General features: G+C 32.1%; 2 protein-coding genes across 2 annotated transcripts in view; both read left to right on the top strand.

Moving 5' to 3' along the window:
• LOC137921886 (uncharacterized) overlaps window positions 1–7,872 on the top strand; it is a 127,458-nt gene extending 119,586 nt beyond the window's left edge. The window contains exons 11-13 of the mRNA XM_068764669.1: window positions 3,650–3,745; window positions 4,294–4,378; window positions 6,671–7,872. Of these exons, the coding sequence (XP_068620770.1) occupies window positions 3,650–3,745; window positions 4,294–4,378; window positions 6,671–6,755 (266 nt within the window). The 3' untranslated portion in view covers window positions 6,756–7,872. The remainder of the gene's footprint in view (window positions 1–3,649; window positions 3,746–4,293; window positions 4,379–6,670) is intronic.
• The window catches only part of LOC137922426 (NADH dehydrogenase [ubiquinone] flavoprotein 1, mitochondrial-like), a 486,084-nt gene that overhangs the window by 227,345 nt on the left and 244,586 nt on the right, over window positions 1–14,153 (top strand). The gene's annotated exons all lie outside the window — the stretch shown is intronic.

The following is a 14,153-nucleotide window of genomic DNA, read 5'->3' as shown; positions in this document are numbered from 1 at the left end:
ATACTCGTTGTGTGGCGGATCTGAAACGTAGAATCAAAACGCGTAGTACGCCTCCAAGGGTACCCCTACCGTGTAAAGGTGGTAGTGGGCCTCCTACTTGTCCTATAGAGTAACGAGGATGGTAGGATAAGGTCGGAGAGTCCTGTACGGCAGTCCTCAAAATTAATCCTGTAGAAAATTAACGGACTGGCTACTCGTCAACGGTGGTTAAAGCTGAGAAGTTTCGTAGAAACTAACTCATTATCATCACGCCGTTCTATCGACTCAAGAGCTTCGAGCTTCTATTTAGCCGAACCATCCCAAAGATGAGAGCAGTATTTCGAAATAACCGGATCTGTGCTTGATACAGAGTAACCAACTGTTCCGGTGTAAAATACCTCAGCTTTTTACTAGCTAATTTAGCTATAGTCTCAAGGTAGTTTTCGTAATTTAGCGTCGGCGTAATGGTCAAAGAGGTGAAGGTAGTGTGCCAAATGTACAGGAACAGTTCGGAAAAGTGGAGGTAGTGAACACTTGTTGGCAGAGAAGAGATAGGTTTGCGTTTTCTCAGCGTTGAATTAAATTTTTCTATATCTTGGAAATAAGAAATATTTTTATTTGAATGCGACAGGTACTTATATCACTAAATTCTGCAGGGACAGATAATATAAAAAAGAAGTAAACAACAATTAATTATAATGCGTAGTAATTCGAATTTCGATAATGCTTATTCTTGCTTTATTTATTATTTATTCAAATTATTGATTTTAGGATAGAGAGTACCATACATTATTTCCATCAAATGAGCCTCTTAAAGCTTTTACACTTATAACAACAACCCTGTATATAGATTACATATTTGTATTTTATTACAGCCATAAATGTTTGTTCAAAAAGTTGCAAAAACACTTATCAGGATCTTGTGGATAAAGACTGCGATGTACGAATTTACGGGAGGCCGCATTTTTTCTAAGCATCTATTTCAATGCAAAATATTGCATATGCTAACAATCTGCGAAACATATTGCGAAAACTAATATATGTTTGGAATTAAAATCGACATGTATATCTATCATCTACAAATCCAAAACAGGCTCGTGTCTTAACGGCCCCCTACCCTATGTTTCACGGAATCGTTGCGTACGAATTAGCGTTATTAATCTTATATACAATTAAGAAACGACTGATACGTTTATTATATTTATCATATTAGACTAACAAAGATTTACAAATATTTCACACGGCTATTATCTTGCGAATTTACGTAAGATTAAGTAGTGATTTCGAAGCTGTAATAATCAGGTTAAAATTAACTGAGAAGGTTTTCAATTTTAGAATGAAGATTATATATTTATTGTTTATGTAATAAAATATGACTTAAAATAATGCATAATTCTTTTAAAATAAATAACTTTTATTTTTTAAATTGTATACATAAAATGCTAATTTTTTATAACTAACAATGTTTTATATAAACTTCAGTGTCGTAGTTTCAGCCCATAGATGTCCACTATAAGGCATAGTTCTTCACCAATGACATGTACAGGGGCATATAAGATAATAAAATAACTTTTCTATGTATAAACATTATCGTCACTCTTGGCAGGCGATCGCAGTGTGGAAGATGCTGTTCATCTTCTTGAAACTTGTATGTGAGCAATGAAAGTCCCATATAATTAATACTCACATAGTGGGAATTATACATATATATAAGACTACATATATGTACTCAGTACTCTATTGTTCGACTGTGAATTTGTTGTTTTACACTTATAAGGAAACAAATAATTTAAACTATTAAGAAATAATAATTATATTTCCGCATCGATATTTCAATTTTAAATACATCTCTGTTATTTATTAAATAGCTCAAGAATTAATTAGGTTTAGCTCAACTTCACAGCTGGAATATAATCTTTTATAACTACGTACGACCTGGTTGTGGTTTCTTTCACGATATTCTCTAGACGCTATTAATTCTGCGTGATAAAGCAAGCGCTTCTTCAAAAGTGAGAGGGCTCTGAGATTTTTCTTTCACGGCTGTTTGTTTTTACACGGCTGGAAAAACGAAATAAGGAACTGAGGATACGTTTCTAAAACTTGTGTTGGGTTTGTTTTATTCTGTTTGTTCCGAGTGTTGAAATGAGAACAAAGAATTAGGTGAAAAATTGTAGGCATTTGCATATTTTTAAAAATGAAAATTATATGTACATTATGATTGTATTATCCTTTATAGTTTTGAATACTTATATTTGGTTTCAAAAGGACGAACATACGTGACATAGGACCATCAGAACGTTTATTGAGAATCAAAGTTTATGTTCACGTTATTCAGTTGTTAATAAGTCGTCCCTAACACGATTTAGTACTATTGTATTATATTCTATTTACTAGCTAACTATCAAGCCCCGTCTTAGTTACGAATAATCAATTCGCGTTCATAAACATATTGTTTATTGTTGTTCTTTTTTAAAAACCAACAATGGTTTTGCTATTTTCTGGTTCGCAAATAAATGATCATATTTTGCAACACGTGATAAGGCGAAATACAGTTGTTCTTGTGATTAATATGGGTTTTCTAAAATTGATGCCTCAAACACTCAACGACTACCTTTTGCAAGCAGTTACAAATTTTCTATAAAAGGCTTCTAAAAAGTGTAAACAAACTTAACATTATGAGTAGTAAGTTACCATAGGCTCGAAATACTGATCTGTTAAGAATGGCCGGCCAGAAAACCAACAGTTGCTCTTTTTAAATGTAGTTTATCAATTTTTAATGTATACATTATAATATCAACCATGTAAATGAGTCAACAAGCCTAGTTTCGCACACGTTTCGACTAAAACTTTTTAATTGCTATAACAAGATTTATTTAATAATCTATTTCTATTCTTTTTATTTAAAATTAAGAAAAGGAACGCCTAAGATGTCTTGTGAAACTTTATGATATGCCTACACCCAAACTAATGAGGAATTGTTAACTTTTTGAAGACAAAATGTAGGCTTTACGAGTTTACTTTTATTTCTTGTATTTATCATGTTTATTGTACTATTTTTAATATATGTATATAAATTTTGGCGCATTAATAGTTTATTTTTAAGTATGTCTTAAAAAGCAACAGTTAGAATACAATTTTTTTTACTAATTTTATTTAACAAATCTCACGGAATTTCTAGCTTTTAAGTTATAAATAGCTCGGAAAGCTTTATTTTGTAAAAAAATTAGAATTAATTGCGGCGGAACTGCCCTATAGTATAATACCGCAAGACATAATTCTACGAAAATAATGCATTTTTATAACACATTGTAATAGAAACTATACGGATCTGATACATTTGATGTATGTCTCGATAAATATTTGCCCAATAACATTATTGTCAACATTTACTCTTTGTTATACAAAAAATATTAATAATATTAATTATAAAATAATAACAAAATAAATTATTATCATATAATAAAGGGTTAAATAAAGTATTTACTTTTTATTATTTTACATTTAGAATCAATACTACTGTTCAAAAGCTGTACTTACTTTATTAATGTATTTAATTGTTAATATTTAAACGCATTATTAATTAGTCTATCAAATAATACTCCAGCTTGTATTTAATTCATTTCAGAGCTTGATTTTGTTTAATTTGTATGACATATGTATATTGTTGCAGAAGAGACGACCAATAAAGTCGTCGCGAACGATTCAACTTCGGACAGTCCTGATAAAGATACAAAGCTGCCGCACAACGAGGCAAACATGATTGTCGGTGAGTTCTTTTTTCAAAACAGAGAGACCTTGCATTTTTTCAGCCAGTATTCAATGATAAAAGCTGTTAAAAAATAAAAAGTAATATCTGTGTAGAATGCTCTTTTAATTATCGAATAAAGGCCGTATGTGATCCGTGAAGGAAATCAAAGATAAGGCCAAAGTCGTAACTTATTTCACATTGAAAATTAAAAATTAAATTTATTATGTTTCTATAATGTAATTATCAATTTATGTTAAAAACGTATTTTTTATTAATTTCTGTTGTAAAAACTAAAGAAATTAATAAAAATTACGTTTGTCCAAAAGGACAATTTTATTTTTGTGTCAGAAGATGACATTGCTTCCAGTGTTCAAGACTATGAGATTTTAAAAGAGCTAAAAAACAGATATATTATTACATGAAATACTGGAAAAAAATTACGAATAGTTAAATTTTTTTCCAACACTTACAGCAGTATTTAAATTAGATAATCAACATTAAAATTAACAATATTGAGATAATTTTAATAATATTTTTTCGTATTGAAAAAACCCTGTCTGTTGCAGACATCGTCATCCCGTCGCTGTTGATAGCGGCCCTATTTATTGGCAATGCGTTCATCGTTCTCATTATATACAAGTATAGAAAACGGTACGTATAACATCCCAAAATGTTAACTTTAACATTCATTTTTATTCATAGTTGAGTCGCTGGCCTGATGTTTTTCTTGCAGACAAGAAGAATGAGGAGGTAATTTATAAATACTCCCATATCAGAAATTTCCTTTTTCCTTTGCCCATTTTTATTTTTTTAATACTCTGCATTACATGAATAAAGTGAAGGCTTTTATAAGAACATAAAATATTTTCCACAGATGTTGACTTATGATTAAACATAGAATAGATAAATCGAGATGTGTTTATTTATATTCATTATCTGTCAAAACAATATTATAAGGTACACAAATATTTTATTAATCTTAGTACGAAACAGATAAATATATAAGGTGATACAAAAAAACGAAGTGATAATATAATGAAATGTTTACAAAATTTGGATTACTCTAAACTAAAATAAATTATTTACACACTGACGTTGCAGATTTTGTACTGCTAGATGTTATTGGCCTGTTGCATTCCAATAGAAAAAATTAATTAACGTAACATAATTCACAGTGATTACTTTACATAGGGTGATTGGAAATAGATGTTAAGCTTTAAAGCTATTTGCTGATAAATGTGCTATACATTTACCCCTGTAAAACTTTTATGTCCCTTTCCATTCATCCTATATAATGTCTATTGCAAATGAGATGAAAAGAGTGAACCTAGAGAGTAGAAATAAATCTAAATGTAGTTTTACTATATGCGACAACAGATTTATATCCTTTATTTAAAAATATATTAAACGCCAAATTCAATAGTTTCTAATAAACATCGTATGTTTAAATTACTCAATACAAAAATTTTGAAATTATTCAGTGAATTGGGTCTTGCATTATGTATAATTTCCACATTTACTGCGATAAATGTTTATTGCGTATTATTCTTTTGTTTTGCGTTTATTCTTGCTCTCTCTCTCTCGCTTATTGGAAACATAGTTCTGTCCTTATCCCGCTGCCCCTGCATCTGTGACATATCATCATAAAATTGCAGGAAGTTTACGATTTACTACTGATTGCTGCTACAATGTGAACTCTATTGTATGCATGAATAAAATTTTATTGTTATAACATGGCATCTCTTGTGATAGAATCTTCAGTAAAAATGCGTCGCTTAGCGCAAGACTATACAAATAGATTTCCTTATGAAGAATAAATAGAGCTTTTCTTTTCCCATACTAACCACAGAAAAAATTAGAACACCTTATCTTAGCTGTAAACATTTTGACATTTATTAAACCCAAAAAAAGGCATGTCAAAGCTTTAGTGGGTTATTTCTATATATCTCATTTACTTCCAGGTAATCGAAAACCTAAATTACGTGTATTACAAATTATATAATAATAATATAATCATATTTTTAACTCATAGGTGTACGAAATAGTAAATCAATTTTTGTAAATAATAATTGACCATTAAGAAATTTTATCAATAAAGAAAGTGATCACGTTGAAATACGTATTATATTTGTTTATTATTTGTTTTGGACGTACCCATAACGTATGTAGTGTCAAATGAAAATAAATAAGGTCAGCGAGCAGTGGAAGTCCAGGGGTAGAGTATTGAACACGATCGTAGGTCGCAATACATTCCCAGGGTACAATCTTATATAATTCACACTTTGTGCATTAATTATATAGAATGGCCACTGCTTACAAGTTTCCAGACGATGGGCAGCAGGCAAGGCAGTAGCATCCACTATCATAATACCAGAGTGCGTTCGCCAATCCGACTGCCAAGCGTGGGGATTATAGTTTGTCCCCCCAATAGATATTTTTGTTGATGCCTATGATAAACCAATAATATCTAAATATTAAACAATTTTTATTACATTCATCAAACTACGATTTCAATTTTAAAAAGTTGCCTATAGAAGCGGCAGGTAACTGCTTGTATCAAGTTTTTTCTTTAGGTCATTTGTCCACCTAGGAGGTGGACGTGCTAGTGTGCTTGAATCTGGGCCCGGCATATGTTCAGTAGTGGACGACGTCTTACGTCTCAAATGATTATGACTAAGTGAACACAAGCTACAAAAAGATATATCCATTTCCTTTATGTTCTTGTTAAGATGAATACGGGGTACAATTATCTGAATTTTAAATTTTGTCCAACCATTAGAAAGCTGCAATTACGTCTTAAACCCCATGTAAAACCTCTTATGTAACATTTAATATGTATCATAACATTGAGTTACATTGAATTTCAATATATGAATATTAAGTTCATTTACCTTTTAATTGAAAATGTAATAATAAATCTAATGAGAAATTTTATCGTAACAGGAAAACAGAGGACCTCGAAGACGAGTTCAACACCATTCCACTGAGCGCCAACGGCGGAATGCACAGCGCGGGCAATGCGGTGTAGTACCTCGGTGTGTCACAACCCTTACGGAGGTTGCTTACACCGAAAATTATATTTATCTATCAATAGCCCCCCCGTAAAATTGTAGATGTTAACTTTAATTCGAACACGCCTTGGTAGTAACACCCTTGAACATGTGCTTAGCACTAGATAACTATTTATGTAGTATTATCGCCATCTTGAAGTCTAAATGTTTTAATATGGGGCCGTTCATAAAATATTTTCTTTCTGAAGAAGGTAGAGGCCGCTAAGTGTGACAAGAACGTGACGTGATGAAGAAAACATGACGATCATCGTTAAAATACAACAATGCTGATTATAGATATCATAGAATATTAAGAGACCCCTGGAAACAGCTTAGGTAATAAAGATTTATTTTAATTTCAGATATTTATTTTATTGGTTCATATATCTATTTTTTTTAAAAGAAATTATTTGAAATGATCTATATTTTGTATGATTATACAGTACCCCCCCCCCCTCTCTTTGTGAAGTAATTTTTCCAAGGGGATCGCCAAAAGTATAACATGGTGTGACATCGGGTGCAGGGGGGGGGGGGTTTAGAGAAGTGAAATTTTGGTTAACGTATTTTATGACCGGCCCCCATAGTTGCGTAGTTTTACTTCTCTAAAATAGTTGAGATATAGAAACTAATAATACATTTTACATTAGAATAACATAAAACAATGTAAATAATTCAAATTTAACTTCAATCGGTTAAAACATCGTACGCAACCTCCGTAAAATAATTTAGGCTGGGGGCACATCAAGCTAAAACTTCGTCTCGTTTGTTGTCTGCTTAGTTCTTAAGTTACCCTATTTATTTGTTAATAGTTACCTTAATCAGTTACAAAGCGAAATAAAATATTCTAAGCCTCACTTAGGCCTTAAGTATGGACTGATATTGATATTGTTACCAGGAGTCGCTGTTTTATGTTTCGTTTGCGGATGCGAATGCCTTTTCTGGTTTCAAACGCGCCGCTTATTACGATTGATTGGCATAAAACTATCACTTATTGTCAGCTGACACTTTATTTTTTTCTCAAAATCGTTGATGTTTTTGTATTCGGTACGTACTGTATAGATTCTGTAATGAATAAATCACTATCTTTAAACTGAATTGATATTATTTCTTTACCCTTATTATAACCATGTGCAAGGTGATCGGCTTAAAAGTGTGAATATACTATATATATGTGTGTATATATATATGTATATATCTGTATGTAATTTCACAGCAAAAAATTTAGTTATGATACCGAAAAAAATTTACATTAACAGGCATATGTGATAATTCGAATTTTAAAACGATTTTTCTTACTATATAATCATTACGCTGTTTATTATCTTTTAAAACAATTCATTTTTGGACGGTGTACACCATACATTAATCGAAATCTCATTATCTTCAAGGCTGTAGTGTTATCGAAATCGCTATACCTTAGTCCAGATGCGCAGCGAGAGAAAGGAGGGTGTCGGCCAGTCCATTCCGTCAGTTTGCTGTTAGCGCTCGCTTTTCTAAGGTTCAGTATAGCTATAACAATAGTATAACCAATACTTTTAGCTAAGTTATTCAGAATCTAAAGATATCTGAAAATAAATATTGATATCCAAACACCGAGCAGGAATGAAAAGCTAATGATTAACTATATTTGAACCGGTAGGTATAAATGATTTATTATAGGTGTCAGCCTTGAAAAGGTGAATGTATTGAAGAATAGGCTATTTGCTGCCAAATAATATATGGTACACGCTATCGAAAAATCAAAGGTTTTCGAACTATTAACCACTTATCCTAAAAATAGGTGTCAGCTTTGAAGAGGTGAATGTATTGAAGAATAGGCTATTTGCTGCCACATAATATATGGTACACGCTATTGAAAAATCAAAGGTTTTGGAACTATTAACCACTTGTGCTAAAAAAAGGTTCGTGGCACGTCCAGATATTTTTGTCTTAAAATAGCGAACGCGTGTACAGCAGGTCGATAGGCATTTTTCGTAAAAATGAAAATAGCGTGGTGCACACGTCGCCTAATGAGATTGTTTATTTCACAAGCTACAGCTCTATTGTGCACAATGTCGCACAGTTATCTAATATATAAAATTCTCGTGTCACGGTGTTCAAACTTGAACTCCTCTGAAACGGCTTGACCGATTTTTACCAAATTTTATATGCGTATTTAGTAGGTCTGAGAATCGGCTACTATCTATTTTTCATACCCCTGAGTGATAAGGGTTGTTCACCCTTAAAATTTTTTTTATTTTTTTGACGAAATTTTTTGTTTTTATTTTTTTTTATGATACAACATACAAAAATACATACAACCCTAAATTTGCACCCCTCTACGATCAACCCTTATTTTTAAATTGAAAATTAAAAATATTTTTTTTGCAAAACAACGTTTGCGCGATCAGCTAGTATATATATATTATTTCGTGCATCGCAATTGTGAAGTTTATTCGTAGAGCAAGTGATTAAAACCGTAACCATAATACAGTAAAAAGAAGAAAGAAGAGGCTATTCCATAATTCGGATTAGTGCAAAATAAATTAAATTTTTGTGTACTATCTGTATTTGCATACTTTGTACTGGAGGATAATTAAAAACAGGTATCAGGAGCTATACATTCATTCACTCCTTTAAAGATTTTACACCTATAACCAAGCATTTTTGTCACGACCTCTTCTAGTATTTAAAATATTTTTCGTATAACTTAGTGATAAAGGGAGTAAACCATTCGGGTTATTGGAAGCAATAGATGCCTTTAACAAAACGATGTCGCAACCTCGTCACCTTGAAACAATTTCTGACGTCTCACTAGACCAATAATTTTGATTAGCTACAGCGCTATCAAATCGAATGACTCAATAATAATTACAATTGAGTTTACTATCAACTACGCGTATTTTGCTGCATTGAATCGTGAATATATGACGTATGTCTTTAACAAACGCTATTTGGATTTTGATATTTACATTCAGCGACTGGAAATTTTGATGATAGCCCTATGGGCTACAGCTGGGTATTCGCATACACACAACAAAAAACACACATGCATATGAACACGATGGGTAAAAATTTACTAATAAATATGATATGGTAAATTTTCGCATCTTATCGCAACTTTCCTCGTGAAGATAGGTTAGAATCCAACGGTGCTCGGAACCACTGTTGCAGTGTGTCTTAATATAAGATTTAATTGTTTTAATTGTATTAAAAGTGGTTAATTGACTTTTATATACTTTATTCAATTAATTTATTTAAGGCGCCTTGAATTTCTCACAGTAAATAAGCTCAATCGCTTCCAAGTTTATTTAGACTGGAGTCGCTTCATTTTTTTTGCCTAAATTCATAAGAGACCATTACAGGCAACTTATTTATATGTTAATTTTTGGATTATTTACAATTTTATTACCTGCTTGCTCTAGATGTATATTAAAATTTACAAATAGGTGATTTGTTAATTTTTGGTCTTATTAAGTCGTTTTATACGTAAGACTCCAAAACATGTAAGTACAATGCATATATGTAATGTAGAGTCGTTTCGTTAGATCGAATATGCAGATGCTCCTGGTAACTTTGGTTTGGCAAGTTTAATTGGCAGCGGGCAACCTACATAGTGCTTAGAACAGATAGCAGCTTGGGCTTTAAGGTTCTGGAAAACCCACTCAAGGAGGCCCACTCACAAAGTGGAGAGACGACTTTGTTAAGGTTGTAGAAAGATGCTGGATGTAGGCCGCTTCCATCATGTCATATTTTAAATCACAGGGTCAATACCAACCGGGGACGTCTAACGGGAGAAATGTACTGCTGTGCATAATGTATATTTTGTATATTCAAAATACGTGAGGTTTCCACCAGATTTTTATTTGAAGAATTTGAGTTGAATAGTTTTTTTTTACCGATTTTTTATAACAATATAAGCTATTATGTTCGTAATAAACCCGTATAAATTTCTAATAACACAAATAATTATATAACCGTTTACTATAATATTTATATGTACAACAGTAGCGTAATTTCCTATTGTTCTCGACGTAAATGGCAATGCATGTTGCAAATGAATTAAATGTACAATGGTTACACATTTGCATGTATATTAATGATTTATATTTAATAGCTTCAAGTGTTAACTTCAAGTAAGGGTAAACAGGATAATTAATGCCAACTGCAACGAAAGTTAAGTAAGGTTTTAACTTCATTACGGTCTTTAACCTTTGAAATAATTTTTGATAGGTGTAAAAGGTTTTAAGGTAAGGTATAGCTTATTTGCTATCAATAAATATACGTGGCTCCCTATCCAAAAATTAATGTTATCAGAAATAATAAGTAACTTTATAATATTATAATAAGACAAAACGATTTCAAGTTATTAAACCAAGTATTATTTTACGGTAAAATTAATTACCGTTTTTATAATTATATAATACATATTGAAATTCTCTAAAAAAAATTTTGTCCAAATTTCTGAAATGTTTGAAGTCGAAGTTTGTTTCCAGTGATTACGTATGCATCTCAGACCTCAAAAGTGGGTGTGTATGTGTGTGTGTGGATTGGTCTCAAAAGAAAGCCTAAGGTAACCCAGAGAGCACTGGATGCACGAAACTTCGCTGCGAATTCGAATCACCAATGAGACTACATAAGAACAAAGGTCACCAATGTATTTTGAAGAATTCCTCGTCTTAAGTGGTACATCGCTGGTGCAACCTATGATCGTTAGGGGTCCGAAAGAACGTGGGTAGGTACCCCGCTAAGTGGGCCGTTGACACAGTTAAGCACGCGAGAAGTTTGGCTGCGTGCACCATAAGACAGGTTGTCGTAACGAACTTTGGTGGTAGTCGAAGCTATGCAGGGGGCTTCTAACGACTGAAAAGAAGAAGAAGAAAACGAATATTTATTTGCTATCCCTGCAGATTTTCTAATGCTAGAAATTGGTGCCTTTTCTTTTGCTCTTAATCCAATAGAAGTATTATTTATTTTGAAGTGATCACTTTATATAGGGTGATTGAAATTAAAGCTATTACTGTCAAATGAGTTGTCAATTTTTATTCATGTAGCATTGAAATAATAACATAAATGATATCACAGTTTAGTTGTATACTCATATCTTAAACGTTTAATTTATGCGTCTATGCAAAAGGTAATTAACAATCATTATGTTATCTCTATGTTCACTCTGATTATATAACAATGTTTGCAATACATGTTTATGATATGTAAACACAAACACAGAAGTGCTAATGTGACAGTTTAATAGTATCAGCTAACCGGGTATTAGTATATTTGACTTAGACATGTTTGATACTACTGTATCTAGCTAAAAATAGATAAGAAAAATATATTTTCTTTTTGACGGATCATGACTTAAATATTATCAGATAAATTAAATACTAATTCTGAGAGTATATTACACTTATTTTTATGTCAACATTTGATAGTTATAATAATTTTAATAGAAAATTTTGTCGGCCCACTAAGTGCACAGACGACGTTGTTAAGATTGACACCGAATAGAGACCTCTTCTTACCGAGCCTGTTGGAAATCCATGGGATAGGCTTATGTGGGCGTTCTATAGCTTCAGTGATCTATGGTTCAAGATGTAGATTACAAAACTCTTTATTTATGACCGCTCCATTATAATATTTGTGGAAACTTGTAAATGGCCAGCTTATATTTATGTTCTGTTGAAATAAATTTAATCATATTAAGAGTTTATATCTGAGTAGTGGAAGTCTAGAGGGTGACGACTAAGACTTGCGATCATAGGTCGCGGGTTCAAATCTGATGATACAACCCACAATTCACACTTTGTGCTTTAATTATACACGATTACCACTGCTTTCAGAGTATGAGCAGCCGCGTCCTCTGCGTACCATAGTACCAAATTGCGATCGCCAATCGACCTATCAAGCGTGGCGATTATATCTCTCTATAGATATTTTTGGGAACGGCTTATTTGCAGTGAGCGTCGATAGGAAATAAAAAAATCTCAACAAATTAACTTAATTATGAAAAATTAAATTGTCTCAAAATTGATAAATTTAAATAACCCAAATGGTCCGGTATTAGTTTAAGTAAAATCTAGTAATCATTTTTTTGTGAAATACCAAAATCCATAAGAATTACTTTTGGTCATGATACCAATACCAACTAATGCGAGACATACAGTGCAGTAAATCTTCATCGTTTGAGAAATATTACAAGTTAGATGTTATCTTAAAGAAAACGTAATGAGTACCTAAGACAATGAAATGAAGGCGGAGATATTTGTGTGACAACAGGATGTTGGTCTATTAACATTGATTTACAGGTTCGTAGCGGCCACTATGCATGTGAGAACTACGACTGTATTCGAAGGTAGCATGAACTAAATAGAACAGACACGACACATAGGTAAAAACTTTTATCGAAATATTTAAAATATATGTCGCGCAATTATAGACGTGTGCCTATTATTACATAAAAATATGCCGAACTTTGAAATAAACATATAAAATGAAACATTCGTTGACAGCCAGATTATAGTTCCATGATCATTGTAAGATATATAACGAAAATATTGCCTTCAAAAATACGCACGAAAAAATTGTATTAACACGGAACGGTCTTAATTTTCCCTGAGAATCTAATGTACCTAAATACCACACAAGAAAAGTGAAAAAATGCGGTGACCTACTCAACAAAATATTAAGGAATACATCCACAGTGAATTTATATGCGGTATGCGGCGTCTCGATTCTACACGCATAACAGAGAAATCTCTATAACCTGCCGAAGGATTTAAGGCTGTCATAAATGAAATTAATTTAGGAGCTCGTTTAAGAGGTAAGCTTACCAACTTAGCAGCATTGGTAGAATCATATAAATTCGGTTGGTTAAAGAGTCTGGTTGGTGAAGGTTTATTGCAAGGAGGTCTTCTTAAACCAGCTACGATATTATCATCTTCAAGCACTGTACCCTCGACTCATCCGTACTGCGTTTTCGAACCGGCGCTCTCACAGTGAATCTATGCTAAGAAGTTACGTCTAAGAATATAAATTTAAAAAAGACACGCGGAAACGCTTTATCAACATAATAAAACAATTTTAGTAACGTATTAAGGTCATCAATCGTCGTTACTTTATACAAATGAGTTTATAACATAAAATAACCAAATAAGTATTAGAAATAAAATAGTTTTATTAAAAGCGATGAATACACACTTAAAAGTAAGTAATATAACTGACCCATAACATGTATTATTAGTAGTAGCTTATAAGTTTAAAAAGGTTAAATACAACATGATACTGATTTTTGTAAAAGACTTGATAGAAAATTATTTAGGTGTATCAAATTTTGCATCTGCGAAAAAACAAACGACGTTATACAATTTAGATAATAAAATCACTAAACTTTGACC

Source organism: Battus philenor, unplaced genomic scaffold (assembly GCF_028537555.1).
Source record: "Battus philenor isolate CCGP_79_NKW_IND1 unplaced genomic scaffold, ilBatPhil1.0.hap1 SCAF_2, whole genome shotgun sequence".
In the NCBI taxonomy this organism is placed as follows: Eukaryota; Metazoa; Arthropoda; class Insecta; order Lepidoptera; family Papilionidae; genus Battus; species Battus philenor.
This window is presented reverse-complemented; position numbering and strand designations above follow the sequence as displayed.